Raw genomic sequence first — 26,734 nt, 5'->3', positions numbered from 1 at the left:
GCTGTTTTTTCTGAAGGTGTCTTTCCTTTTATAAATATCTAGCTAGCCCCGGCTCATTTTCCCTGTGTTAGTCCTTTTTGATGTCCTCCTTGACTTTGCTCTGGCCCCAAATTGTGACTCATCTTTTATGCCTCCTCTGCCCTTTGCACATATTGGTGGCACTATCCAACACCGCCGTTCCTTTCTCTCTGCGTCTCTTAGTCTCACCCCTGGCTTAAGCAGCTCAACTATCTTCTTCCTTGCCTTCTTTCTTTCTTCCTTTTCTTGGGGTGCGGGGTAGGGGTCAAGCTAGGGTTTCTCTATGTAGCCTCAGCTGTCCTGGAACTCACTCTGTAGACCACACTGGCTTTGAACTCACAGAAATCTATCTGCCTCTACCTCTCAAGTGCTAAGACTAAAGGCATGCACCACCACTGCCTGTTAACTCTTGTCTTTCTTAACTTGGGTCCCCACCTTTGGAGCCACCTTCTGTATGGCTCTGAAGTCTAAAGAGATCACACTGAAAATATCAGTCTGTGTGTGTCAGTGATTGGCTTATAGCTCTCCAGTAATTGGTTTATAGCTCTCCAGTGATTGGCTCATAACTCTCCCATGCAGGAAAAAAGCCAAGCTCTTCAACAGACAAAATCAAGTTGCTGATAAAGAAGGCAGAAGTCATCATTATTTCTCAGAGTCTCAAACTGTCCCTTTGTCCCCATTTTCTGGATCAGTAGCCCCAGTGTCCAGTTACCTAGTAGGTGACATTTCTAAAAACAGGATTTTACTGTTGTGGTCTTGAAGCTATCCAGAAAGACAAGCCAATACCAGCTTGCACCACCCTTATTTCTTTAGTTCTGTATGGAATGCCATTGGCACTTTGATGAGGTCACACTGACTCTCTAGATTGCTTTACAGAGGCAGAGGCCAGATGCAGAAGACCTCTTTCTAGAGGGCAGCTCTGGAGGGAGTCTGGGAGGCAGCTCACTTCTAGAGTGCGCCTTGAAGATTCTGAACCTCTGAAACCACTTAAGCCTCCAGGATGCTCAAAAGAACAGACTGGATTCTGGAGCTGGGTTGGGCCCCTGAGACTTGACTGAAACCATGCAGGAAACATGCACGCTCATAGTCTGAGATGCTAATTTCTCATAAAAATTGTTTCTTGCCAGGCATGGTGGTGTACGTCTTTAGTCCTAGAACTTGGGAGGAAGAGCCAGACGGATCTCTGGGAGTTCAAGGCCAGTCGGATTTATATGGTGAGTTCTAGGACCATAAGTTTCTGGTGTCTGTCTCATGTGAAAGGCAGGACCTCCCAGGACACAGCATTTTTGAAATCTTTTGAGGTCAATACTGTAAAACTGACTCTGAGGAAAGAGTGCCACCTACTGAATTTAACTTCCTGGGTCCCCTCCAAGGACTGATCTCCCAGGCTCAGTCAGCACAACCCTCTCATCTTCAATTTTAAGAAACAACAAGATCGCTACATAATGCATGAAACATATTATTCCCCCCAATCAATTAATTTAATGATCTAAGAGTCACACCTATAAATTAACTACTTCAACGTCCCCAAATAGTTTCTTACCTCTGTTCATTGACCCAGAATTTGCTCTTTAAGCTGAAAAAGCAAAATAAAGTCATGTAATAAATACCATATGGAGAGCTTTAGTGTCAAATTTTCTCTCTAGTCACTGGGGTATCTCAGTCCTAGGGGTGTTTTTGCATTTCCTGATGTCTAAGAAATGTAGTGAGGAAGCTGTCATGCCTGAAGACCTAGGTGAATCCATACACAGAGAAAGGGCTGCTAGGTTCCAACCCTGGCTCTCCCAGCTGCCTCCCAGACGCTAGGCTTTCTGACTAGCCCTTTAGTCAGGCCTCAGGCTAGACCAGTGAACCCAGTTTGGACCTAGAAAACACAGCAACAAATCATGCCAGTGTAGAGTGAAGCTTGACGCCCCTCTCCCCCCTTTATAGTGTACAAGAAAGTCTAATAACCACCTGGGTCCTTGGGAGGAGTTCTAGCTTACTCCTCTGTGTTCACTCAGCACTCTGACTTTTGGGTGTTTGGAGGTGAGATAACATGGTAAGGAAAACCCAGTCCCTAAAGTTCCAGCTGGCCCTGAACTGTCATTGTCATCAGCCAGAAGGAAAAATTAAAAAAAAATTCCAGAATGCAAATTTGCTACTGAGTCAGGTTCAGAGTGGTTTGTTGTTTATTGAATTAATAAATAAATTCACCCCCTCCCCGTTTCTGTTTGTGGATGGGATGATGCCCTTTCCCCCCCCCCTCTCATTGCTAGCTTGGCCCTGCCCCCCTCCCAGCAGCTGTTTGCACCATCTGCAGTGCTCTCCAGCCCTTCAAGTCCGAGTATCACTTATTCAGACTCTGGGATGGAAGGCGACTGTAAGCACTATTAACATTGCACAGCACGCTTCATTTGAGAGCCACAGAGCACACGAAGAGTGGATTGCACTTCCTTAAGGATCTTTCTGGCAGGATGCTCTTGTCAAGCTGACGGCCTTCCACCCCGAGCTGGGCTCGAGAGGAACAGCTGCAGAGGTGAGAGATTTAGATAGTAAAGTGTCTGTGGATGTGTTCGAGGGTGGCAGTGACAGGTGATAAGGAGTGTGACAGCAGCAGTCCCCAGCTAGAGCAGGACCTGGGCTTGGACCCACATGTTGTCCCCTCTTCCAATCTCCTTTACCGCCTCTTTCTTCTTCCTCTACTTTTTAAAAAAAGATATTTTTAAAAAATGTACATTGGGGCTGGAGAGATGGCTCAGTGGTTAAGAGCACTGTCTGCTCTTCCAGAGGTCATGAGTTCAATTCCCAGCAACCATATGGTGGCTCACAACCATCTATAATGTGATCTGATGCATACTGTTTACATAATAAATAAATCTTTTTTTAAAATGTCCACTGATGTTTTGCCTGCATGCATGTCTGTGTGGGGGTGCCAGGTCTTCTAGAACAGGAGTTACAGACAGTTGTGAGCTGCCACGTGGGTGCTGGGTCCTCTGGAAGAGCAGCCAGTGAGTGCTCTTAACCGCCGAGCCATCTTTCCAGCCCCTCTTCCTCCAGTTTTACGCCTCAATTTTTCCCCCTTTTCTCCCCTACAAACTTCATCTCTCTTTCTTAACTCCTTAAGACACACACCTTCCTTATTCGATACAGTGTGTGTGTGTGTGTGTGTGTGTGTGTGTGTGTGTGTGTGATACTTATACAACACTGCCTGGGATAAGCTTTGACTACTTAAGCAGAGAAAGAAACAAAACAATCAACCCCAAGTTGTCCCTTATGAGTCTACACCTCAGTTGTTGTTGTTGTTGTTGTTGTTGTTATTATTATTATTATTATTATTATTTTCTGCTATGAGGCTCTTACATCCCGCTGACACCCTCACAGGTCAACAGTGGGAAATTGGCTTTCTGCCATGGTTCACATTGTCTGTCGCTAGTCAGCCAGGATTGCAAGCATGACTGGGTCACCTACCTGCTTCTTATAAGAGCAGGGTACGTTTTTACCAAGTAGTCAGAGATGTTCCTGTTCGTGAGGTCTTGGAGGACTTCGGTGCTGCGCTGTGTCCTCTGAGGCAAAGAGACATGGTCAAGGTTTAGAGTCTGTGAAGCCGCTGTTCTCCAACAAAGCATTATGGACTCAGATGCTAGCAAACACTAAACGCAAAAACCAAAACCAAACCAAAACAAAAAACACTAAACACAGCCCTGACAGCTTCCCAGTTCCTACATCCGGGATGTGGGAATCATCATTGATTCCCTAACCCCATCAACAGAGAGCTTAACGACAAAAAACGAATCCCCAACATATCTGTCTCTTCCATCCTGATCCTGTCACTCCAATCTAAGCCACCACCTAGACTTTGCCTAGACGTTTCCAGAACCTTCCATACTGTTCCCATGACTCTACCCTTGAGCATCCACTTTCTGCTCACCATCTACCGTCAGACTGAATTTTAAAGATAAAAGTCACCCGTTAGTCACCGCATGTACCCTCCCTGTGCTTAGCTCACGTGAAAACACTCCTTTGCCTCAGTGGACTCAGCGCCTCTACACTAGCCCAGGTATGAGATCATCTCTGTGAAAGCAGAGGCCTTCTCTGACTTGTCAGCTTCCACACCCCTAGTACCCAGCACGCAGCAGCTATCAAATAATATATTTGTAATTCAGATGAAATTATTTGAATAACACTATAGTTTATAAATCATTTTCAAAATATATCTAGGAGTACAAAGTAATCATGGGATTTGGGGGGGAGATTCAAAAGTGTTAGATTTTGGCCACCAGGTGGCAATATCACACAGTGTTGAGTTTCTTGGGTTAGTGGATGGCATGTCCGTCAAGAGTGCCACACGAAAGTGGCTGACAGATTCCCCGCCCCCAACCCTCCCACCCCCAGACAGGGTCTCTCTGCGTTAACCTTGGCTGTCCTGGAGTCACTTTATAGACCAGGCTGGCCTCGAACTCACAGCGATCCACCTGCCTCTGCCTCCCGAGTGCTGGGATTAAAGTCGTGTGCCACCACGTCCGTCCCAGCTGACAGATTTTTAGATGGTATTAATCCACCATCAAAATGAATTTATCTTTCATATGTTTTCTAGGTCCCGCCCTTTCCCATTTGATTCCTCTTCCAGTTCACATTCTCCATTCTCGTCTCTGCTGGTAAAGTGGCAGCCCCTGGGTGCCCACAGTGTGCCAGGTTTACTGCAGTAAATCTCTATGTAGGATCTCACCCCTGTTGCTTTCACAAAAGGGAACTGTATAGAGAACGGGAGATTAAGAAAAGTGGGCCAGCCGGGTGTGGTGGTGCACACCTTTAATCTCAGCACTTGGGAGGCAGATCACTATGAGTTCGAGGCCAGCCTGGTCTACAAAGTGTGTCCAGGACAGCACAGCCAAGGCTAACACAGAGAGACCCTGTCTCGAAACATTAAAAAAAAAGAAGAAGAAGAAAGAAAGAAAGAAAGAAAGAAAGAAAGAAAGAAAGAAAAGTGGGCCATCTTGTGTGTGGTTGGCCTAAGATCAGAACCTGCATCTGACTCCACAGCTGTTTACTGTCTGTCTCTCGAATTGGCCACAGTATCTAACCGGGCCAGCTGGAACGATTGTTGATGCCTGGGACGGTTTATGATGGTCTCTAAAACCTTTGTCAAGTACAACATTCCTGCCTTATCTCTGTGTAGAGTAGAAGTCAGGGGTGGGGCACATCCGTGTGAAGACCTGGTTGAAGGAAAGTTGGAGCAGGAAGGACTGCTGCAGAGCATGGCAGCTGCTGCCCTGGCTACCCAGATGTTCCTGCTCCCAGTTCCCATCGCCACCTCGGAACGAGGGCCTTCCATCCGCTCTTTTTCCTGGCTGAATGGGGAGGTGCTAACTGAGGGAGAGCAGATGTGACTGCATGTGTACATAAATGTACATGCGGGTGCACATACTTGTGCGTATGAGCGGGGGTGGCTGTACAGTTTTGCTGCTAAGGAAACATGAATGCTAATGAGGAGAGGCAAGGTCGAAAATACAGTTGCAGACCCGCCACTCATCTTCTAGGACTTTGAGTTTCTCCCTAAGGACCAAGGACCAGCGCTAGCTACTCTGGAGGTAAGTTTCTACATTAGGCAGGCGGCTGTGAAGCTAGCGTTCAGTTAGGAAATGAACCCCTCTGTACCAAGGCCTGACTTGCTCCCAGCCCAAATCCTAGAAAGTCAGGGATACCTGCAATGTGGCAGTCTAGATGTTAACCAAAGGGAGAGTACATAGCTTGAGAAATACAAAGGCATCTGCTTTACAATTTTAAAAGGGAGAAAGGTTGACACAGAGCCGCCTACGAGCCAGCAGCTTTGATACTGGTATGGTAAAATATAGTTGTCTCATTACGTCTTTTTCCTGCTGCTATTGTTATGGCTTTTCCCATGGGCACAGGCTGTGCAGAGTTAAGATGACAGACCCCACCCCCACCCCTCCCCCTGCCCCATCTAGGTCCTGTCCAATGACTGCTAAGTGGAAGGGCTATGCAGTAACCTTTGGAAGTCTTCCTTGCACACATTTAAACCATTCATTGCATCTTTTTCTTCATCCTGTCTACTCTTTGCCTAACAAAATAGTTTCTAACTCTCGGGCTGGAGAGCTGGAGGCCTGCAGGCCTCTGAGGAATAACAAAACAACTTCATAGAGCACCCATGTTAACTTTTATATGGGCAAGAGGCAAGCTGTGTCCTCTTTTAGCCATTGTTAGATTAGGGTTGCCATCACTTGAGCGGACTCTAGTCCTAAACAGCTCATTGCCCACATTATTATTATTATTATTATTATTATTATTATTATTATTATTTATTGTTATTGTTATTATTATTATTTTGAATTCTCATGATAATGCTATGAACTAAGTGCAGTTCTCCTCAACCAGGATAGGCAGTTCTTCCTATCTCCAGGATAGGAAGTAATGAAGGCTCAGAGGCCAAGAAACCAAACCGTGACTCCCTGACTCCCACGCCTGAACCATTCTCCTGTAAGTAACACACAGATTCTTCGGGAATCATCTGTTCATTGAGAAGTAATGAGAGAGGCCAGTTTTAATGAAGCTTACTATCGAGGCCATGTTAATCAATATGTAAACATTTTAGCAGTGAATATTTATCACAACATTGTTTGAAATGGAGAAAAAAAATTAAGTATAGATGATCAGCCATGGGAAATAATTTAAAATCAATCAAAGCTCAACAAAGTATACAGTTGTTAGAATGACACAGGTACCTGTGGGGGTGGGAGCCCCCCAGCACCCTCCGGGCACTCAGGCAGCATGGTGAGCTTCTCTCTGCTGCTGCACTTGCAGGAAGGGGAGGGGTGGGCCTCTGTCCATCTCTGCTTCTGGAACAGGTGGGTGATGTTTGGGGACACAGAAGGCGTCTTCCAGGAGGTGGAATTGCCACAGGGGTACTCCCTCATGGAAAATGAGAAAATATTCAACAGTCAACCCCACTGCTTGAGTTCTTTAAATCCCTAGAAAAGAGGAATCGCTGCTAGCTGAGCAATTCCTGCCTTTCTCTTTCTCTGCCTTTCCTTCCTCTGAGCCTAGCGGAACCGACCACAAAACACGGACAAGGGAATGACCGTCTAGTTTGTGGACGCTGTTTGGTTCTTTCTATCTGCTCTTGCTGTTGAGACATGGAGAAAAATAACAGAAGAATCTGAACTGTGTCCATGTTGCTCTTTAGCAGTAGCTTAGGGGAAGACCAGATGAGAGCAGGTGTTACAATTACACTGAACTGTAGAGGTCCATGGTAGATTCCAACTGTCTTCCACAACTCTCTTTTCTATAGCTACAACAGTGAAATAATTTACGCCATCATATCCTTCATCTTCTTCCATCCCTGTTTAGAGTTTTCCCCAAATGAGTTTGGGTGAATAACGTCAAACAATGGAACGTCTAAATTGAGGCACATAGAGCTGTCAACGGTGGAGGCTTCCTAGGATGGCAGGAGAAGCTGGGTGGGCGGTGACCAGAAACCCACAGAATACAGGGCAGGACTGAGGGGTCTTTCCCAACACTTCCGGGCTGGCTTCAGGGTCTCCTAAAGGAGCTGTTAGTGTTAGTGCAGGACTTACGGAAGCCACTCCTCCTTTAGACAACGGTTGCCGAAGCCTGGCCTGTTCAGGAGGACATCTGCCAGTCCTTCTAGGTGTTCATTGTTGGGCTCATCCATGCTAGAGAGAGAGAGAGAGAAGCTCATCTGACAGTCAGACTGGACAAAGGCCACCAACACACATAGATACAAGTGTTTACTGAATGACTATTCCATGCCAGGCGTGTATGTGAGGCACTGAACACTGACTAAGAACGGTTGTGGGGCTCCTGGAAGTGGGGTAGCCTATCACACACACCTAGAAGTCTGAAGGCATATCATCTATTCCTCAAAAAGATGAAGTCTTGACCCCCACCCCTTTCCCAAGCCTCACATTCTCTTCCCTTCTCTGCCTTCCACTGGGTGGGTACCACACTGGTAAGCAGTGGCTGCTATATTATTCCCCCTTCTAAGAACACCACCAAGACTCCTTCCACCTTGGTGAAGATTCCAGGAAGTGGGGAGGTCAGGAACTTTCTAGGAAGCATGTAGTCCAGAAACATCCTGTGTCAGAGGATAATGGTGACTCCCTGGGAAGAATCTACGCACCTGAAGAAGGTATATTGATGGCCATACATCCAGGGGTGAAGGGTCAAAGCTGGAAAGTCACCAAAGGGAGGCACAATGACGGAAAGCATCAGAGCCAAAAACACAAAAGTGGCCGGGAGAACAATCTGTAGGGAAATAGCCATGGAGATACAGGCTGAGGTACAAGAGATGATAAACACATATGCATACATATGCCCATGCACACATGCAGGATGTAATCAGTGCACACATGTGTACATATGCCCATACACATATGCATGAAGGCATCCAGTGCACACATGCATATGTATGCCCATGCACACATACAGCAAATATTCCTTATTGCATTATTCTCCACCTCATATTCAGATGATGGTAGTAAAGAACTGGCTTCTGGGGAAATATTGTATGCAAATGTAAAAGGCAATATATGTAGACAGAAAAAGAATATTCCCGCAGCCATAAAAGAATCTAAATGTTTGCCACACTCAGCCAGAGCCTAAAGGGAAGTTTAAAAAACACCTTACATTACTTGTTTCTCTTTGAACCAAAGTTCCTTTTTTTGAATGAAAAATAGAGAGGACTGGGCACACAGTTGAGGTGGCACAGAGGGTTTGCCCAGCATGCACGAAGCCATGAATTCAATCTGTAGTACTGCATAAAACTAAGCTTAATGGCACATCCACTTAATCCCAACACTCAGGAGGTAGCAGCAGGAGGATCAGAAGGTCAAGGCCTTTCTTGGCTAGATAACGAGTTTAAGGCCAGCTTGGCATACATGAGACCCTGTCTCAAAAGAGGACTATAGCCTTGGGTTTTGGATCATTAGGAAAGTGAATCTGGCAGTGGTGGCACACACCTTTAATCACAGCACTTGGGAGGCAGAGGCAGGCAGATCTCCGTGAGTTCGAGGACAGCCTGGACTACAGAGCGAGTTCCAGGACAGCCAGAGCTGTTACACAGGAAAGCCTGTGTTGAACACTCTCCCCAAAAGAAAGAAAGAAAGAAAAATGAATGAAACATAAAACTCTGCCTTATTACGAAAATAGAAGCAATGCTGGAAACACAGTACTATCCAATATTTTACTCTAAGTGAGGCCCAATCCTTTTTGTTTGCTTGTTTGTTTGTTTGTTTGTTTGCTTGTTTTTTTGAGACAGGGTTTCTCTGTGTAGCCTTGGCTGTCCTGGACTCACTTTGTAGACCAGGCTGGCCTCGAACTCACAGCGATCCGCCTGCCTCTGCCTCTGGAGTGCTGGGATTAAAGGTGTGCGCCACCACGCTCTGCTGAGGCCCAATTCTTACAAAGAAGGTTTGCAAGTCCCAGAATCAAAATAAAGGTTTGGCAAGGGTGAAGCTGAGCTAATAGGAGCAGAAGAAAGTATTCTGGGTAGTGTTTGAACACACACACACACACACACACACACACACACACACACACACACACGGATGCTCCTGATAAGATGGAAAGGCAGGATCAGTACCACAGACCCAGGGAGGGGGTTGGGGGTGGTGGTGAGAAGAGAACTGAGTCAAGCCCAAGCTGGCCACAGTGGTACCTGAGCCAGAAAGTCCTTGTGGCTGCGGACAGCATGGTGGAATCGCTTGACGAGCAGTGCCTGTACATGTTGAACAATCAGCCGAGCTCCTGTGTTGAATGGGGCACCGGGGTCCTCCGGCTCTAGGGAAGGCTGGCCCTTGGGAGGATCCACTTGTCCTGGGGAGCAGGTGTGGGAGCCCTGGGCAGGCTGCCTGACCTTCTCAGTGGGAGCCGAACAAGGGTGCCGGAGACCCGCGTGTTCTCTTTTCTGTTGAGTACCACCTAAGAGATATTGGATCAATAATTTGAAAGACAAACAAACATAAGAGCTATTGTTATATACAAACTTCTTGTTCCAACATCAATTACTCTTCATTTAGAGAAACAAGGGGATGGAGGCTAATAACCTTTCTGGTTTTGTTTGGGGCAAGGTCTCACCCTAACCCCTCTGTACTTAGCCATCTGTGCTGTGGGAGGTGGAGAAAGCATGGAATAGAAGGCCATAGCTCAGAGAATAAGATCCGTTAGTCTGTGTGGCTTTAGGCACTACATTCAACTTCAGTATGCTCAGCTTCCCCGAGGTGGGCCAGGCCCTTGTCCTACCTTCCTCATGAGACTATTGTGATATCAGGTGCTCTGTCCAGTATAGCAATCCAGCCAAGCATGAAGAGGAATTGTTAGTGTTACCACAAGGGTCTTGCTAAGTCTTGATCACATATCACATACTGTGCAAAGCCTTGGCACTCATTACTTATTTAATTCTCTCAGTGATTCTACAATGCTTCTTCTTCTTCTTCTTCTTCTTCTTCTTCTTCTTCTTCTTATTATTATTATTATTATTATTATTATTTTACAGATGGGAAGAGGCTAATACCTTATCCAAATCTATTTACATATCAAATTAGGATATGTATGTTTGGTCTACAGCATTCTATGGCTAAACTCTAAATTCTCAAATACCCACCTCTATGCCCATTTTGACCAGTTTTCGAAGTCTTAGTTATTATTCTGACAGGCTAATTATTAAAAAGCAGCATGCTGTGCAGGTTAAAAAGTCCCTAACTTTTAAGTCTACACAGCTTGTACAGCATGCTTTAACATGTTTTCGTTCCTATCTTGATTAGCGCAACTCTTGAGCTTTGGATGAGTTGAGTGAATTCCATTTCTGTCTGCAAAGAACTTGAAAGAGAACCTGGACCCCACAGTGAGCCACTCTTACCTTCTGCAGAGGACTCACCCCCTTCCCCTGCTGCTAGGATGACTGCCTCACTAGGCCTACATATGGGTGGGTATATATGGCCACTGGTGAGTCTAGGCATGGCTGATAGATTCTTGGTCACTTAGATTATCTTAGGAGGTGGGAATAGTAGCAGAAATTCCATAGGGAGGGCACACTGCATAGGAAGACTTTACGATGTGCCACACAGGGTATGAGGAGGGAAACTAGTGACCGAAGACAGGACTACTGCACATCTTTGCCTTTGGGCAGGAGAGAGGGCCTAGTGTGCCTATTTTAACAGAGTAGGTACATGCTTCTTTTACTATGAGCAGTGATTTGTATTATGGAGACAAGTCACCTTTCTTGTACTTCCGTCCCCTCTGCAGTAAGTCTACAATTGTCATAATGTGTTATGGGGCCACGAAGAATCAAGCAAAGGGTCTGGGCTGACCCATATAGCAGAGAGAAGACCAGAATTCCCAGGAATTTTGGTCCCCACCATTTCAAAGCCCATAGATTACTAACTGGGAGTTTAAGTGTCGTTTTTATCTTGATCTCAAAGGAGTCAGGAGACTGCAGCTGGTATCTGGGCTGTGTTAGCTGTCACCATTATCTCTAAGGACTCGCTGCTAGTTATTACTCATGCAAATAAGAATGAATCAGAACCCTGGTAGAAAGGAGGGGAGACAATGGTGACATGACAGAAAAAAAAAAAAGAAAAAAAAAGAAAAAAGAAGAGAGAGAGAGAGACAGACAGACACACACACACACACACCAGGGGTATTGGATGTGAATTTTGGGGGAGAAATCTACCAGTCTGACACTGATAAGAATTCTGATTCATTCAGAATGTTCCTATCCAGCCAAATTCATTTTTCCACCACAGGCACCAAGAACAGAAAGTGCTCTGGCACTGGGAAGAGGTGAATGGGTGCTTTGTTACTTTTTCTTGCTGATTTTTTTTTTTTTTAAAGATCGAGTTTGTGGAAACAGGGAACAAGCCACTGGGCCCAGCACCATACCTACAAACATGGAGCCCAAATCGGAATCCTCCGTGACCTTCAGAAAAATCTGTTGAGACAAGAAGAGAGCATTCGGTTCAAGGCATTCCTGCTTCCAGGAAAAATCTAAACCTAGGTCCATTGTGTCAGGCACTGTTTCGCTGTGGGAAGGAAGACATTCTAAGTACCCGAGAAGGCAGCCTTCTGTAAATGTGAAGTTTGTAAGCACACCGTGACCACGGCTGCAGAGGATACACATGCACGTGAACGGAGGCAGGAGGAAGCCAGTTGGGGATAAAGAGAGTGGCTGCATGAGTTGTGGCCTTTGCTTCTGTTTTGCTTTAGTGTTAGGCTTCTGCAAGAGCCGCCTCTTCTGGCGCTAGGCAGAGAGACCAGCTGCAATCTCTGCCTTACCTCTTCCAGGGGAGTGTCAGAAATTCCAAAGCTGCTGAGCCCCAGGTCGGCCAGCGTCTCCTCCAGCTCTCGGAAAAGGCTGGCGTAGGCTCTCTGCTTGAAATTCTTGTTTGGAAGGAGGAAGATAAGTTCCTGACCAATGCATTCCACCAGTTTTGCCTCTGGGACGTGGTGGTGCACCAAATCCGTCAGCTCCTTCACATCCCCTAGGACGGGAACAAGAACAAGGTCAACCTGGGAGACTGGGAGGTTTCCTGGGCCTCCTGTTCTCATCTACACCCCATTGGAGAAAGGGGCAGAGAGCCACCGCCATATCCACCCCAACCCCAGCTTTCTCCCTTGTCCCCTGACTCCCCTTTTCTCGTGTGTGTGTGTGTGTGTGTGTGTGTGTGTGTGTGTGTGTGTGTGTGCACATGCGTGCAAGCATTTTGAAACAGGATCTCCATAGCACAGGCTGGCCTCAAAACCTTTATATAGTTGACTCTGATCTTGAATTCCTCCTGATCCTGCTGCCTCTACCCTCAACTGGTGGAGGATCATAGATGTGTACAAATATAGTACCTTTGGTGGTTTTGGGGTGTGTGTGTGTGTGTGTGTGTGTGTGTGTGTGTGTGTGTGTGTGTGTGTGTGTTTCTGCTTGTTTGTTTATTGATTTGTTTGTTGAGGTAGACTTTAACCCTAGAGGCCAGATTAGCCTGTAACTCAGTTTCGCACAGGCTGGCCCTCCTGAGTGCTGGAATTAGAGGCACGAACCGTACGCTTGGATCTCAGGGTCACACCGTGTCTTTTAGACTTGATGCTCACCAGGTCTATTTTTAGCTTAGTTGACTCTGCGACAAACATACTCCAGGTGGCTTAACTGCAACCTGAGGGAGGGCCAGTTTCTTCCTTTGTTCAGTCAAATGTGCTATTGCCTCAAGGAATGCTAAATTGGCCGAGTCCTTCCCTAGTTCCTCACCTGTGAAAGGGGAAAATCACTGTGCCCACTCTGAGACTGTTTGTGTGGACCGGGGAGTTAATGTACACACAGCGCTTGGAGTGGTGGCTGGCACAAGAATGACACTCAGCTGTTCTTGCATTCCTGAACACCAACCCAGAAAGGGAGCTCATTGTCACTGTTGCTTTCTTCTCAGTCACTGGAAACATAGGAGTTAAGTCGAACCTGTTTTCCTCTTTCTGGTCTGGCCCAAGAAGCAATAGGGGGCTTATCCAAGACACAGGCCTAGAAGAGGAGACAAGTCTCCTTTCTAAATCACTCCGATGCCTGGTTTAACTTCTTGGAGAGCCACATCATTTTCCCTTGGGTTGTCCCTGTCCTCTCAATCAGAATGAGACTCAATAACTAGTGAATGCAGAAGGAAGCTAAGAAGCCCTAGGAGAGAGTGAGGCTAGCACAGGAGGTGGCGGGGTTGCGGGGGTGGGGTGGGGGGGTTGCGGGGGTGGGGGCAACATGGAGTATTTGCCTAATAACTTCGAGCAGCCAGAACTGGATTTTATGGCTAAGCATGTATTGCTTTGAAATTGAAAGTCGAACTTAAAAAGAAAAAAAAAATGAGTCTTGCTCTGTAACTCAGGCTGGCCTTGAACGCACAATCCTCCTAACATAGCCTCCTGAGGGCTTGGATTATAGGTATGTGTTCCCCTAGTGCCAGGGAGCGTTGATATTCAAGCCAGTTTTGTCAAAGAGTCAGCATCACCCATGGGACTCTTCCCCTTTCTTTTAAGAAGACGTGGCTGAAATATTTCACGGCTCTCCACTGAGCTCCTGTGTTGAGCTCTGGAAGGCTTGTGTAATCACACCTGCAAACTCTGAGATTGTCTTTAGTGCTCGATGACATCATACGGGACCGGGGAGTTCTTTACTGGAGGAAACAGCTCTGCCCCAGTAGCTTGTAAGGGTCACATTCATTGTTCTTTTAGGAAGGAAGTGGGACCCAGTCACTGGATTCCCAGGAATTGTGTCTTGGTTGTGTGTCAGAAGTGTCCATCTGGCAGGGCGGTCTGTGAGTGTGTGTGTGTGTATGTGTGGGTGTGTGGTATGTGTGGGTGTGTGAGAGTGAAACACTAGCCAAGGAGGTAACTGGGGGTGAAGGGATGTCTCCTCCCTAATTGGGGCCCCAGCCACTTGCAGGACTGCTGACCATCACAGTATGCAAAGGAGGGCTTTTCATAGAAATAAAGCCAGATTAAAAAAAAAAAAAATCATGCCGGGCACAGACACAGTCCAACTTGATTTGGATTGACTTGCTGTAATTAAACACATTAGTATTGATTTATTTAAAGGAAACGTCAGCTGGGTGTGGTGGCGCACACCTTCAATCCCAGCACTCAGGGAGGCAGAGGCAGGTGGATCTCTGTGAGTTTGAGGTCAGCCTGGTCTACAAAGGGAGTCCAAAACAGCCAAGGCTAGACAGAGAAACTCTGTCTTGAAAAAACAAATAAATAATGGCAAAGTAGAAGGATCCAGAGGGTCCTAGAAGCCTACAAGTAGAACATTATGATAGGCAGATTTGGGCTCAGGGGTCCCACTCAAACTAAGGCACCAGCCAAGGACAATACAGGCGGTAAACCTTAAACCCCTACCCAGATCTAGCCAATGGACAGAACACTCTCCACAGTAGAGTGGAGAGTGGGATATTACTTTCTCACATACTCTGGTGCCTCACCTTTGACCATGTCCCCTGGAGGGGGAGACCTGGTGGCACTCAGAGGAAGGACAGCAGGTTACCAAGAAGAGACTTGATACCCTATGAACATATACAGGGGGGGGGGGTAATCCCCCTCAGGAACAGTCATAGGGGAGGGGAATAAGGGGGAAATGGGAGGGAGGGAAGAATGGGAGGATACAAGGGATGGGATAACCACTGAGATGTAACAAGAATAAATTAATAAAAGAGAGAAAAAAAAAAGAAAAAAAAAAGAAAAGAAAAAAAAAAAAAGAAAAAACAAATAAATAAGTAAATAACAAATTTTAAAAACCATCAATATCTTGACCAAGATTTCAAGGAGAAACTTTCAGCAACACAGGAAATACAGCAAGATGAGCAAGACACAAGATTCAGAGACACGATGGTAAAGTCATGCTTTCTGTCCAGCACAGAGTAGAGTACATAGAGAGCGGCGAGTAAACGCTGGTGCTGGGACTTGGAGCATTTTCCTCAAGTTGTTATTTGAGACACGATCTCTCACTACATAACCCTAGAACTCCGTATTTAGACCAGTTTGGCCTAGAACTCACAGAGATCTGCCTACCTCTGCCTCTCCTGGGATTAGTGGCGTGTGCTAATGCACTGCACCCTCCACCCACTCAGGTTTTAAGCACAGCACATCAATACTGTTGAGTTTCCTTTGTTCCATGAGATTTCACCTAGTAGAGTCTTAAGGTTTAAGGGGGAAATGTGTTAAATAGGAAATGCTTTCTTTGATAAGCACACACTCTCCTCTGTTTGTAAAGCTGGGTCAGTACCTAGGTTTAGTTTGCTTTTATATAGGATATATATAGGATTTTAGGACACTGTGGCATTCCTCTTGCAAAGGCACCCTCGTGAGAGGCATGGAGGCGGCACTAGTTGAGAATGGAAAGAGTTGTTGGCGAGCTCTTGACCCTGAGGTCTGATCTGACAGATGAACAATTGCATCTACGGTGAGAGTATCTACTCCCTCTCTGGTGATGATGAGAGGCCTCTGAGAGGGAGTATACCCTTAAATTCAGGGAGGCTCACTTGTGACAGTGCACAAGATGCCACGCATCCCTTTCCACCTACAAGCTTGCCTACAAGTCTCCAAAAGCTCCCTGTAAGAGACCTGCAGGGATGGGGAGATGGCTCAGCAGTTAAGAGCATCCACTGCTCTACATGGGCCTTAGGGTCAGTTCCAGGCACCAATTCATGAATGGCTCACATGTGTCTGTAACTCTAGTTTTGGAGGCTCCAACGCCCTCTTCTGGCTTCTGCATATACACATGGTTCACTTTCAGACGTGCAGGCAAACAGTCATACTCATTAAATAAAAATAATAAGCTGGGCATGGTGGTACACGCCTATAATCCCAGCACTCGGGGAGGCAGATGCAGGTGGATCTCTGTGAGTTCGAGGCCAGCCTGATTTACAAAGTGAGTTCAGGACAGCCAAGGATACACAGAGAAAGCCTGTCTTCAAAAACCAAAATAATAATAATAATAATAAATTTTAAAAAAATAATAAATAAAATAGTAAAAAGAGAGCGAACCAGAGGGTGCCTTGGCACACTTTGAAGAGTGGATGTCTCAACACTCTGTTACAGGGCAGGAAGACTCTTAGAACCAAGGCTTAATATAAGTAAGGGTAGGGAGTGCACAAAGATTGGATTCTTCATTGAAGAAAGGGCCCTTAGGTGTATGACTTTAAGATCACTTTAGGAATGAAGGAGAAATAGGCTCCAAGAAAAAGATGAGCAATTGCGTGACCCTGGGCTTCAAAGCACACCGAGTGTTCTCTTTGCTTGAGCGCATCACAACAGAACGCACTCAACAACGTGGCAGATGCTCACTGAGCCGGGACTGAGGTTCAAGCTGCCCAGCTCTTACCATCCAGGACTTGTTCTTCAGTTATCTCATCGACGCGTGCTGGACACCTGGTGGAGAAGCCCTTCGATGCACAGCTGCAGGCCCCCTACGACGACAGATGGACAGAAATGACTGACAGGATACACATCGCTGCAGCGATAGCATCTTCGTGGTGCCAGTGGCTGTCACCACTGTTCCGTTTGTCTCTCATCACCAACTGTGGCCAGCATATTTTTTCCCCTCTTCACTGTTTAATCTATTAATTCATCTGAGTGTTTTGAGGGTGTAGCTGCTTGATTTTTATCCCAGAGGGAATGTGAGTCAGGCAGAGAGACACGCAGAACCTCAAAGCATCCCTTTGGCTTGTCACTAATCATGTGGCAGCTAGAGAGACATTCTGCTGCCCTCCCCACCCCTGTGGACACCAGGCTGTGAAAATCTACCGGGACAGGAAAGCCCACTGTATCCATTTACACTGGAGGCCTAAATAGCGCTACAGCAGAACACTTGTCACAATCCGAATGGAAGGGACACCTGTTCTCAGGAAGCCCAGGAAACACTCAGGACACTTTATGTCATTTGTCTCCACTACATCCCTATGAAGCAGAAGCCGGAGCCGTCAGCTTCATTTTCCATGTGAGGAAAGACAACAGCAAAGCACACAATCACTTGCTCAGGCTGACGCAGCGGCCTTACCCTGGTTCTGAGCACACACTCAGTGGTCTCTGCTGGCTGCCCTGCCCCCATATCATTTTTAGGTTAGAGGTCCCAAAGATGTCTTTCCTTAGATTTCATTTACTACTGGAATTCAGGTTTAATTAGGGTCCACAAATGTTTGAATGGAGGAGAAACAGCTTAAACAAAGCACTCTAACCTTAAAGGGCAAGGCTCTCCCCTGGTACACCACTCTACATGTGTTGTTTGAACACTGATGTTCCTGGTTATTTAAAATTAGTTGTATCTGGTGTGATTTTGGGGGCGGGGGCATCGCTGTATGGTAGTTTAGAACACAGTTACTGAAATCTGCAAATAGTCCCCCAAACAAGCTGATTCTGACAGCTAAAGGTCTGGTGGGTAGAAATATCTAGGATCTCAGCCCCATCCTGCCTGTCCCTTTTCACCCAAGTTGGGCTCCTTCCCTGGGCAGACACAAACCTCACAGCCACCTCTTTGGCTCTGGATGTTTTTCATCTTGCGAACCAATGTCAAGTAGAAGCCCGTGCCAAAGCAGTTCTTGAGGAAGAGTGGAGTTCCGGAGCAGTAGAGCCTTCCCTGGGAAATGATGGCAATGCGGTCGCCCAGGAGGTCGGCCTCATCCATGTGGTGTGTGGACATGATGATGGTTCTGCCTGTGAGGAGGAGATCGGGCTTGTTACCAGGCAACCTCCAGGTGAGGTGCTCCTTAGAGTGTGGGAGTCAATAAACAACAAAGTAGCTAATTCTGCAGCAAGCATAATGACGCATGATGATGACCAATACATCCCAGCATCCTGCATACTGTAAAGCGCTGTCACATGCAGGGTCTCTCTGCATTGAGGCTGAGGTTTGATTCAGATAATTTTACATGCGTGGGACACACTAATCACTGTTGTCACTTGTCAGCACAGCTATAGACTTCCATACAATCTTTACAGTGTTAAACAGCACTCTTGTACTTTGTAAGAACACCCCCTGCACTTTCTCATTAAATGGAACTGTTATTAAAAAGAACTAATGAGGATGTTAGCCTGTAAACCTGCAGTGAGGGGTGTGAGGAATATAGTAAGAACAGAAAGGGGGGGGGCTGGAGAAATGGCTCACTGGTTAAGAGTAACGGCTGTTCACCCAAAGGTCCTGAGTTCAACTCCCAGCACCCACACGATGGCTCACAACCATCTATAACGGAGTCTGATGCCCTCTTCTGTCTGACACTCTCTTCTGTCATGCAGGCATACACGCAATAGAGTGCTTATATACACAAATAAATAAATCTTTAAAAAAAAAAAAAAAGAACAGAGGAGGAGACTCTCCAGGCTGCGCAGGATGAACCACACACTGCTACGTGTACAGGCTCTCTGAGCTCTGCCTGATGCCGCTTCCAGATGTGAATCCTCTGGAAGGTTCTGGGACCATTTTAAGGCATTTTAACCTACCACAGCCTTCTGCCATTCTGGACATCCAGCCCTGTGCTCCTAACACCCAACTCAGGGGGTCATGCAAGAGCTAGGCAGGTTTTGGGGATGTTTTTAGGTTCCTTTAGCCAGAGTGCAATTCTACTTTTCCAAAATTGGAGGACTAAAGGTAGAAAGAACTTTTGTTTTGTTGATACAAGGCTTTGCATAGCCCCGGCTGCCCTTGAACTTGCTTTGTAGCTGAGACTGATCTCGGATTTCTGATCTACCTGCTTCTATCTCCTTCGTGCTGGGATTCTATGCCATGTAGTCGGCCTGGTTTATATGGTGCTGGGGTTGAACCCTGTGGGTTTTGTGCATGCTTTGTAAACACTGTATCAAGCAGGGCATGGTGGCACAAGCCTGTAATCCCAGCACTTGGGGAGGCAGGGGCAAATAGATCTCTGTGAGTTTGAGGCCAGTCTGGTCTACAAAGCAAGTCCAGGACAGCCAAACCTACACAGAGAAATCCTATTTCAAAAAAACCCAAAACCAACTAACCAACCAACCAACAACAACAAAAACAAAACAAAACAACAACAACAAAAACCCAAAAAACAAAACTAGAAATTAATACTGTATCAGTCGAGTGACAGGCCTAACCCAATTTTCTAGACTATTCATCAAGTAGGGCACTTCCTCAGTGTCTCTCCCGAGGGTGTCACTTGAACTTGTATCCACTGATACTCTCAAGTGAGTGCAGCATACGGCTGGTAGAATACACAGCTATGAAATGCTAGGTATGAGAAAACGGGGTTCCCGAAAGAGCTTCACCAGAGCATAGGTCCTGAGCTACGGCCCTCACCTGAGCGATACTTCAGGAGAAGGTCCCAGATGGAGCGCCTGGAGTAGGGGTCCACCCCAGAGGTGGGCTCATCCAGGACCACCACCTTGGAATCTCCCACAAATGCGATGGCAACGGACAGCTTCCTCTGCATGCCACCTGGGGGCAGATGGAAAAAGGTAGGATGATGACATATCACAGACCCGTTAGCATGGAGAAGAGAAAGGCTCAGGGCTGGTGGCATCCGGAAGCTCTTGAAATCTGCCTACAGTTTGATACTGCCACCTTAGATATGTCAACACTGTTGAAGTCAGGGCATCCAGGCTTCATCAATGCAGAAAGGCCACCCTTGCTTCATACTTGATCATCAAAAGACTGTACCTTTAGCTTCACAGAACTCTTAGGAGCTCCCCTGTTATGAGGCCCTACCCTAGAAGTTCTCAAGCTTCCTAGTGCTGTGACCCTTTAATTCTGTTCCTCATGTTGTGGTGACCCCCAAACCATACAATTATTTTCTTTCTTTCTTTCTTTCTTTCTTTCTTTCTTTCTTTCTTTCTTTCTTTCTTTTGTTTTGAGACAGGGTTTCTCTGTGTAGCCTTGGCTATCCTGGACTCACTTTGTAGACCAGGCTGGCCTCGAACTCACAGCGATCCACCTGCCTCCGCCTCCCAAGTGCTGGGATTAAAGGCATGCGCCACCACGCCCAGCCATACAATTATTTTCATTGCCACTTCGTAACTTTAATTCTGCTACTGATATGAATCATATCGTAGATATCTGGTATGCAGGGTATCTGACAGGTGATCCCTGTGGGGGTCACAACCCACACGTTGAGAACTGCTGTTCTCCCCCAGCCTCCTGCCCAGGTGCGCCGGGTGGCAACGGACACTCCATATGTGGCCCTGTCTCTTTCCAATACCAAGCACCTGAAAGGTCCTGAGCTTCCTCATTCCTCTTGTGGTGGAGGCCGGTGTCTTCCAACATGGCTTCCATCTCCAGCTGGGCCTCCTCCCAGGACCTCCCTTTCAGCTGAGCATAGAACAAGATATGCTCTGCCACTGTGAGGCTGTGGGAACAGGGCGAGGAGAAAAGCAATGGGCTAAGCAACTCCATTTCTAACAATTTATGTCAGAAAATAAAGACGAATATGAAGACTTAGCAACCAAACTTTTCATCGTGGTATTGTTTATGAAACCAAAGTGAAACCACCAAACCAATCTTGCCTAAAGGTCTAATGAGAAAAATTACTTAAATAGTTCATTTCTACGATGGAACGGTATGTAAACGTTGGAGATTTCTTCTTAAAGGAATGTGTAATCACATGGAAAGATAGTCATAACACCTTGGGGTTTAAAAAAGCAATTATGGGGCTGGAGAGATGGCTCCAGTTAAGAGCACTGGCTGCCTTTATAGAGAACCTGGGTTTGAATACCAGCACCCACATGGTGGCTCACAACTGTCTGAAATTCCAGGTCCAGGGTAGCTGATGTTTTCTCAGGCACTAGGAACACATGTAGTGCACAGATGTACAGTCAGGCAAAATATCCATACATATGATAAAATAACTCAAAAGCAACCACATTTTCAAAAAGTTGGGTTACAAAATTGTACATATAGTTATATTCTCCTTTATAATTTTTAAATATCCGTGCATGTCTACAAAATGCAGAGTAATTTCTGAAGAATCATATCTGGAAGTGTTGACAGCGATTATCTCTGGGTAGTGAAACGTCTGGTGACAGCTTTTTGTAGTTGTTGTTTGGTTGGTTGGTTTTGTTTTTTGGTTTTTTGTTTATTTGGTTTTTTGTTTTTGTTTTGAGACAAGGTTTCTCTGTGTAGCCTTGGCTGTCCTGGACTCACTTTGTAGACCAGGCTGGCCTCGAACTCACAGAGATCCACTTGCCTCTGCCTTCCAAGTGCTGGGATTAAAGGCGTGCGCCACCACTGCTCAGCTTGTTTGGTAGTTATTCATGTGTATTTAGCTGTCTTCTCCCCTTCCCTCCCCTCCTTCCTTCCACAATGACTAAAGTCAGGACATAACATGTGTTTCAGTTGGAAAGAGAGAGTAGGAAAAAAGAGAGAGACGACAGAGGAGGGAGAAGAGGAGGGAGGGAAAAAGAAGGAAGAGAGAGATGGAAGAAGAAAGGGAGAAAAGAAAATCCAAGGAAGCCAGTGTGAAGACCTCCCAAAAGGGCAGTGCTTAGCTTGGTGGGGGTGTGGGGGTGTGTGGGGGTGTGGGGGGGGTGTCAGCACGGACAACAATGTGTCTCCTCTCTCAGGTTCCTGCCAGGATGTATTTTGGGGCAAGCAAGGAGAACTGTCAGAAAGAAGCTGCTGGGCTGGAGAGTTGGCTCAGTAGTTAAGAGCACTGTCCGCTCTTCCAAAGGACCCGGGTTCGATTCCCAGTACCCACATGGCAGCTCACAACTGTCTGTATCTCCAAGATCTGACACCCGCACACCAATGCACATAAATTAAAAAAAAAAAAAAAATTAAAAAAAAAAAAAAAAAAAAGAAGCTGCTGCCCTTCCTCCTCTGGCTGGGGACATTTCAGCTCTGATCTCAAGGAGCACAGCCTCACATTTGGAGGGACAATTCTCAGGCAAACAGGACAAGGGGCTGGACAGAAGGTATGTGCTGGGGGGGAGGGGCGAGGACAGGATACAGGTGGCTTACAGTGACGACTGCTGTGACAAAATACCACAGCCAAAGCAAGTTGGGGGAGGAAAGCGTTTATTTGACTTATACTGCATCGTCAAAGGAAGTCAGGACAGGAATTCAAGCTGGGCAGGAACCAGGAGGCATGAGCTGATGCAGAGGCCATGGAGGGGTGCTGCTTACTGGCTGGTTCTCCATGACTTGCTCAGCCTGCTCTCTTATAGAACCTAGGACCACCCACAGTGGGCTGTACCCTCCCCCATCAATCACTTAGCTGGGCGTGGTGGCGCCCACCTTTAATCCCAGCACTCCGGAGGCAGAGGCAGGCAGATCCCCGTGAGTTTGAGGCCAGCCTGGTCTACTAAGAGAGTCCAGAATAGCCAAGGCTACACAGAGAGACACCTTGTCCTGGGGGGGGGGGGGGAGGGAGGGGAGAAAAAAGAAAAAAAAAAAAAAAAGAAAATGGCTCACAGGCTTGCCTATAGCCCTGTCTTATTGAGGCACTTTCTCAAGTGAGGTTTCCTTCCCTCCAGTGACTCTAACTTGTGACAAACGGATACAAACTAGCCAGCCTAACAGCTGTTTCCAATAGATAGCTTGTTTTCCTGTGGTGCCGGGGATAGAGCCCAGGTTGATGAACATGCCAAGCAACTACTCTACCACAGAGCCCCACCCCTGCCCAGGAACAGCTCAGTCCCACCTCACTTACTGATGAAACAGGATGTTGTGCTGTGGACACATGCCCAGGCTCTGGCGAACCGCATCCAGGTTGATTTCAATGTCTTTTCCCCCAATGAGGACGGTCCCAGATGTTGGTGGCAACAGACCAGTCAGGATGGACCTGCCAAACACAGGGTTAAGTGGCAGAAGAGATGGTGGTTAGGACTCAGCAGGGGAGAAGGGCGACCTTGCCCATCTCTCTATCAGACTGAAAATGACAGTAGCTGAGGGGGGGCGGGGCTATAGGTTTTCCACATGCGGGGCTTACTTCGCACCATGCCTTCATTCAGGGCCTAGTGCCTGGGACCACAAGGGCCTTTTTCCTCTGCTCTTTATTTCCCAGTGCTCCCAGGGCAACGCTGAGAGCCTTAGGGATTTCCAACCTCAGACACCCCCTCATCACTTATTCATCACTGTGGTGGTCAATTGTAGGGCCCACGGGGACGCTCAGTCAGAGTGGCCGCTTTTGTGGTCACTGTGGTCAAGTTGTGGTGTCCATTTTGAAAGTCTTGTCACAGTAGTCACTGTGGTGTTTACTGATGTGGTCAGTTGTAGTGGCTGCTGTAAAGGTCTGCCATAGTGGCCGTTTGGTGGCTATGGATGTGGTCAAGCTCTTGTGGTTACTGCCATGGTCACTGTTGTGGGCAGTTAAAGGGGTTTAGAGCACCGCCCACTGCTTTGCCAGGGTGAGCAGCCTTGACTGTGGAGAGGCCAGTTGTTGCCTTTACAAAGCCTGGAAGATGGTGAGAAGCTGGGCAGTGTGTGTCTTCTGACTGATAACTGCAGGCAGGCATAGGAATCACCGCTAACCGTTTCATTTTGGGACCCCACACAGTAACATAAGACATAACGACTTCCACCTGCTTGGGTAGTTGACCGAGTCAAGTGAGTCAAAACGTACTATAAAACAGCACGAAGTGAAACTTAAAAATGTCGTGTTAATTCCCGGTGTTAGGCAGCCTTGTGTTTCATCTCCCGGGGAAATTGAATTTCTGCACTGAGTGAGGTCATGTGTTTGTCTTCAAGAGGTCCTGGGGTCTTGCGCAGAGCTTCCTGTTCTCTGGCCACGTGAGTTTTCAAGGAGACAGCCCTAGGCTGCCACACCCAGCTCTGTCCCCGAGTTCTGATAAAAATCGTGGGCTAGCTGAACCTGTACATAGAAGCTGAAGTCTTTGTTGATCGACCACTAGAGGGAAACGGTACCAAGCTTAATGGCACCAGCCCCACATTCCGTTCGCATTGAAAGGCCCAAGAGCACATTCCAGGGCAGGGTGGACACCGCTGTTCCTTCCCGGGGCTCCGTAAGCCAAGGATTTGATGGCTGCTGTCACATGGCTTGTTGACCCTCCCCCCACCCCCCACCCCTCCTCCACCCGTCCCACAGAGGTCTGCGGCAGGAACAATGACAGACTTTTCTCGGCAGGTGGCGCTCGAGAGCTAAAGGACTGAGACGTCCACTCGGAGCCCCAAAATCTGACTGCACTGGGCCTTCTGCCAAGCAGCGAGTTTACTCCACTGTTCTCAGAAATGTAACCAACCCCCATCAGACGTCCCACGCCAACACTGAAGCGTCCTAATTAATAATTCGTAGGAAAAGGAGTGCTACTTTAAAACAGACTTGTTTTTCAGACCCCGGACATGGGCAGCCATGACTTTAATCTCACTGTGGAGACATGGGAGTTGGGGAGGGGACTTGGGGGTGTTAGAAACAAGAAACAACTGTGATGAGAGGACCTGGCTAATACGCCTACTGAGCTTCAGGAATATCACGCAACCTCTTTGAATGTTGCTTGGCAGAAAGGGGGCAACAAAACTGGGCTTGGTGGCTCACGCCTTTCATGAGGCCAGCCTGGTCTACAAAATGAGTCCAGGACAGCCAAGGCTACACAGAGAAACCCTGTCTCAAAAAACCAGAGAGAGAGAGAGAGAGAAAGGGGGCAACATATTCTGCTTTCTCGCTTTGCTTCTCATGAACATTAAATAAAACATATGTGAGTGGGCTTTAAATACCGTGATATGCTTGTTTTTGTTTGTTTGTTTTTGTGGCCATTGGGAGTGGGGTGTGTTTTCATTATATAGTTCTTTCTGGCTGTTCTGAAACTCACTGTGTAGACCAGGCTACCATAGAACTCACGTTCTCCAACCTCCGCCTCCTAGGTGCTGGGATTAAAGGTGTGCACCACCACGTCCAGCTTAACTTTGGGGATTTGGGGACCAGAAAAATAGTGTTTGTTTGTTTGTTTCCACCAAAATTCAGCGAGGAAGAGCAGAGAATGAAGGCAAGGAACTTAGTCTGGGAGGGGATGGGGTGGTGAAGGCAGCCCCTTTGCTAAAGAACTCACAAGGTAGTAGTTTTCCCTGCCCCGTTGTGACCCAGGAATGCGGTGATCTGGTTCTCATAGAACGTGATGTTAAGGCGGTCCACAGCTGGCCGCCTGCCAGGCTCAAACACCTTCACCAGGTTCTTAACACACACTCCAGGCACCAAGCCTGGCAGCTCACGCTCGAAGAAGGAGTCTTGGAGGGGGGAAAAAAAAAAGCACAATACTTTAATGAACATATTGCTTTCTTCAGCCCTGTGTTCTGCCTGTAACTTCACCTGGCCCTTGGGCTACAACTTTGTAAAGAGGATCAAAATGGGCGAAAGAAATAATTGCCCTGATCATTGGTTTTAGTGCTTATTGTGAGTGAGGCTAGGGCACTGTTTCCAATGCTTTCCCCCAAGAACTCACATATAGTCCTATGGGTAGCTATTACTAGGCTGGTTTCAATAGTTTGGAAAGCCCAAGATAGAAAACTAAGTGTTTTGTCAAGGCTACGGGGCTTGTAAATGGCAGGGGCAGGGTTTAGGCCCAGAGCCTATACTCATATGAAATAGTCCCCACCAAGCTCTGTCTTTGCTCCCAGTTCAGTCTAGAAGACTCTTTATGGGTTTCTGGCATGAGGAATCTCCCCTTCATGCTCTTACTCCTCAGGCTCCTTGACAGTCTACTCTTCCCTCCCTATGTTTCCTGTCCCCTTCAGTGTTGACCCACCCTCCCCATCACCACCGTATCTTTCTGCAGTTCACTTTATAAATCCCGGGTTAACTATCATCACAGCATTAATTCTAAATATCTGCTTCTTTGCTCTGCCCCCAAATCCCATTGCATGTCCGTTGGCTCCTCTTGGTCCAGCCTAAAGCAAACCCAGCACTCTCAGCTCCACTCATGTCAACCTTGTCATTTGCACTCTGGGAGGAGGACCTTCCAGAGGCACACCTGGCTGCGAACCAGCTCTGTGAGGATCCAGGTCTCCAGCATCAATCAGCCTTGCGAAGTGGTACCTGTGGGAGGCCTGCAGACTGGACCCTCTCTCTCATGCCACTATCAGGCTATGTCAGAGCCTGTGTGCCTCTCTAAACCCAAGAAATGCACACACTCAGGCATGAGAGAGCTTAGGAGAATTAGCTCAAGAGGGTCAGAGCAGCAGAGGCCAGGGATGTGAGCCTTATGTACCCTGCCCATCAGCCTAGGACCGATTAGGTAACTTCCACTGCCAGGAAAGGCCTTTGATGGTTGCGATGAATGG

At 47.1% G+C, this 26,734-nt stretch overlaps 1 protein-coding gene across 1 annotated transcript in view; it reads right to left on the bottom strand.

Annotated features, from left to right (window-relative positions):
• Positions 1-26,734, bottom strand: part of ABCA4 (ATP binding cassette subfamily A member 4) — a 132,791-nt gene that overhangs the window by 29,476 nt on the left and 76,581 nt on the right. The window contains exons 19-32 of the mRNA XM_084757380.1: positions 25,507-25,681; positions 23,154-23,285; positions 20,713-20,852; positions 19,808-19,945; positions 18,008-18,201; positions 16,874-16,958; positions 12,310-12,515; positions 11,917-11,965; positions 9,695-9,957; positions 8,159-8,283; positions 7,593-7,691; positions 6,741-6,927; positions 3,469-3,563; positions 1,562-1,594 (exon numbers count right to left, since the gene is read on the bottom strand). Coding sequence (XP_084613506.1) covers positions 1,562-1,594; positions 3,469-3,563; positions 6,741-6,927; positions 7,593-7,691; positions 8,159-8,283; positions 9,695-9,957; positions 11,917-11,965; positions 12,310-12,515; positions 16,874-16,958; positions 18,008-18,201; positions 19,808-19,945; positions 20,713-20,852; positions 23,154-23,285; positions 25,507-25,681 — 1,921 coding nt within the window. The remainder of the gene's footprint in view (positions 1-1,561; positions 1,595-3,468; positions 3,564-6,740; positions 6,928-7,592; positions 7,692-8,158; positions 8,284-9,694; positions 9,958-11,916; positions 11,966-12,309; positions 12,516-16,873; positions 16,959-18,007; positions 18,202-19,807; positions 19,946-20,712; positions 20,853-23,153; positions 23,286-25,506; positions 25,682-26,734) is intronic.

Source organism: Acomys minous (genome assembly GCF_964271855.1).
Source record: "Acomys minous genome assembly, chromosome: 14".
Taxonomy (NCBI): Eukaryota; Metazoa; Chordata; class Mammalia; order Rodentia; family Muridae; genus Acomys; species Acomys minous.
This window is presented reverse-complemented; position numbering and strand designations above follow the sequence as displayed.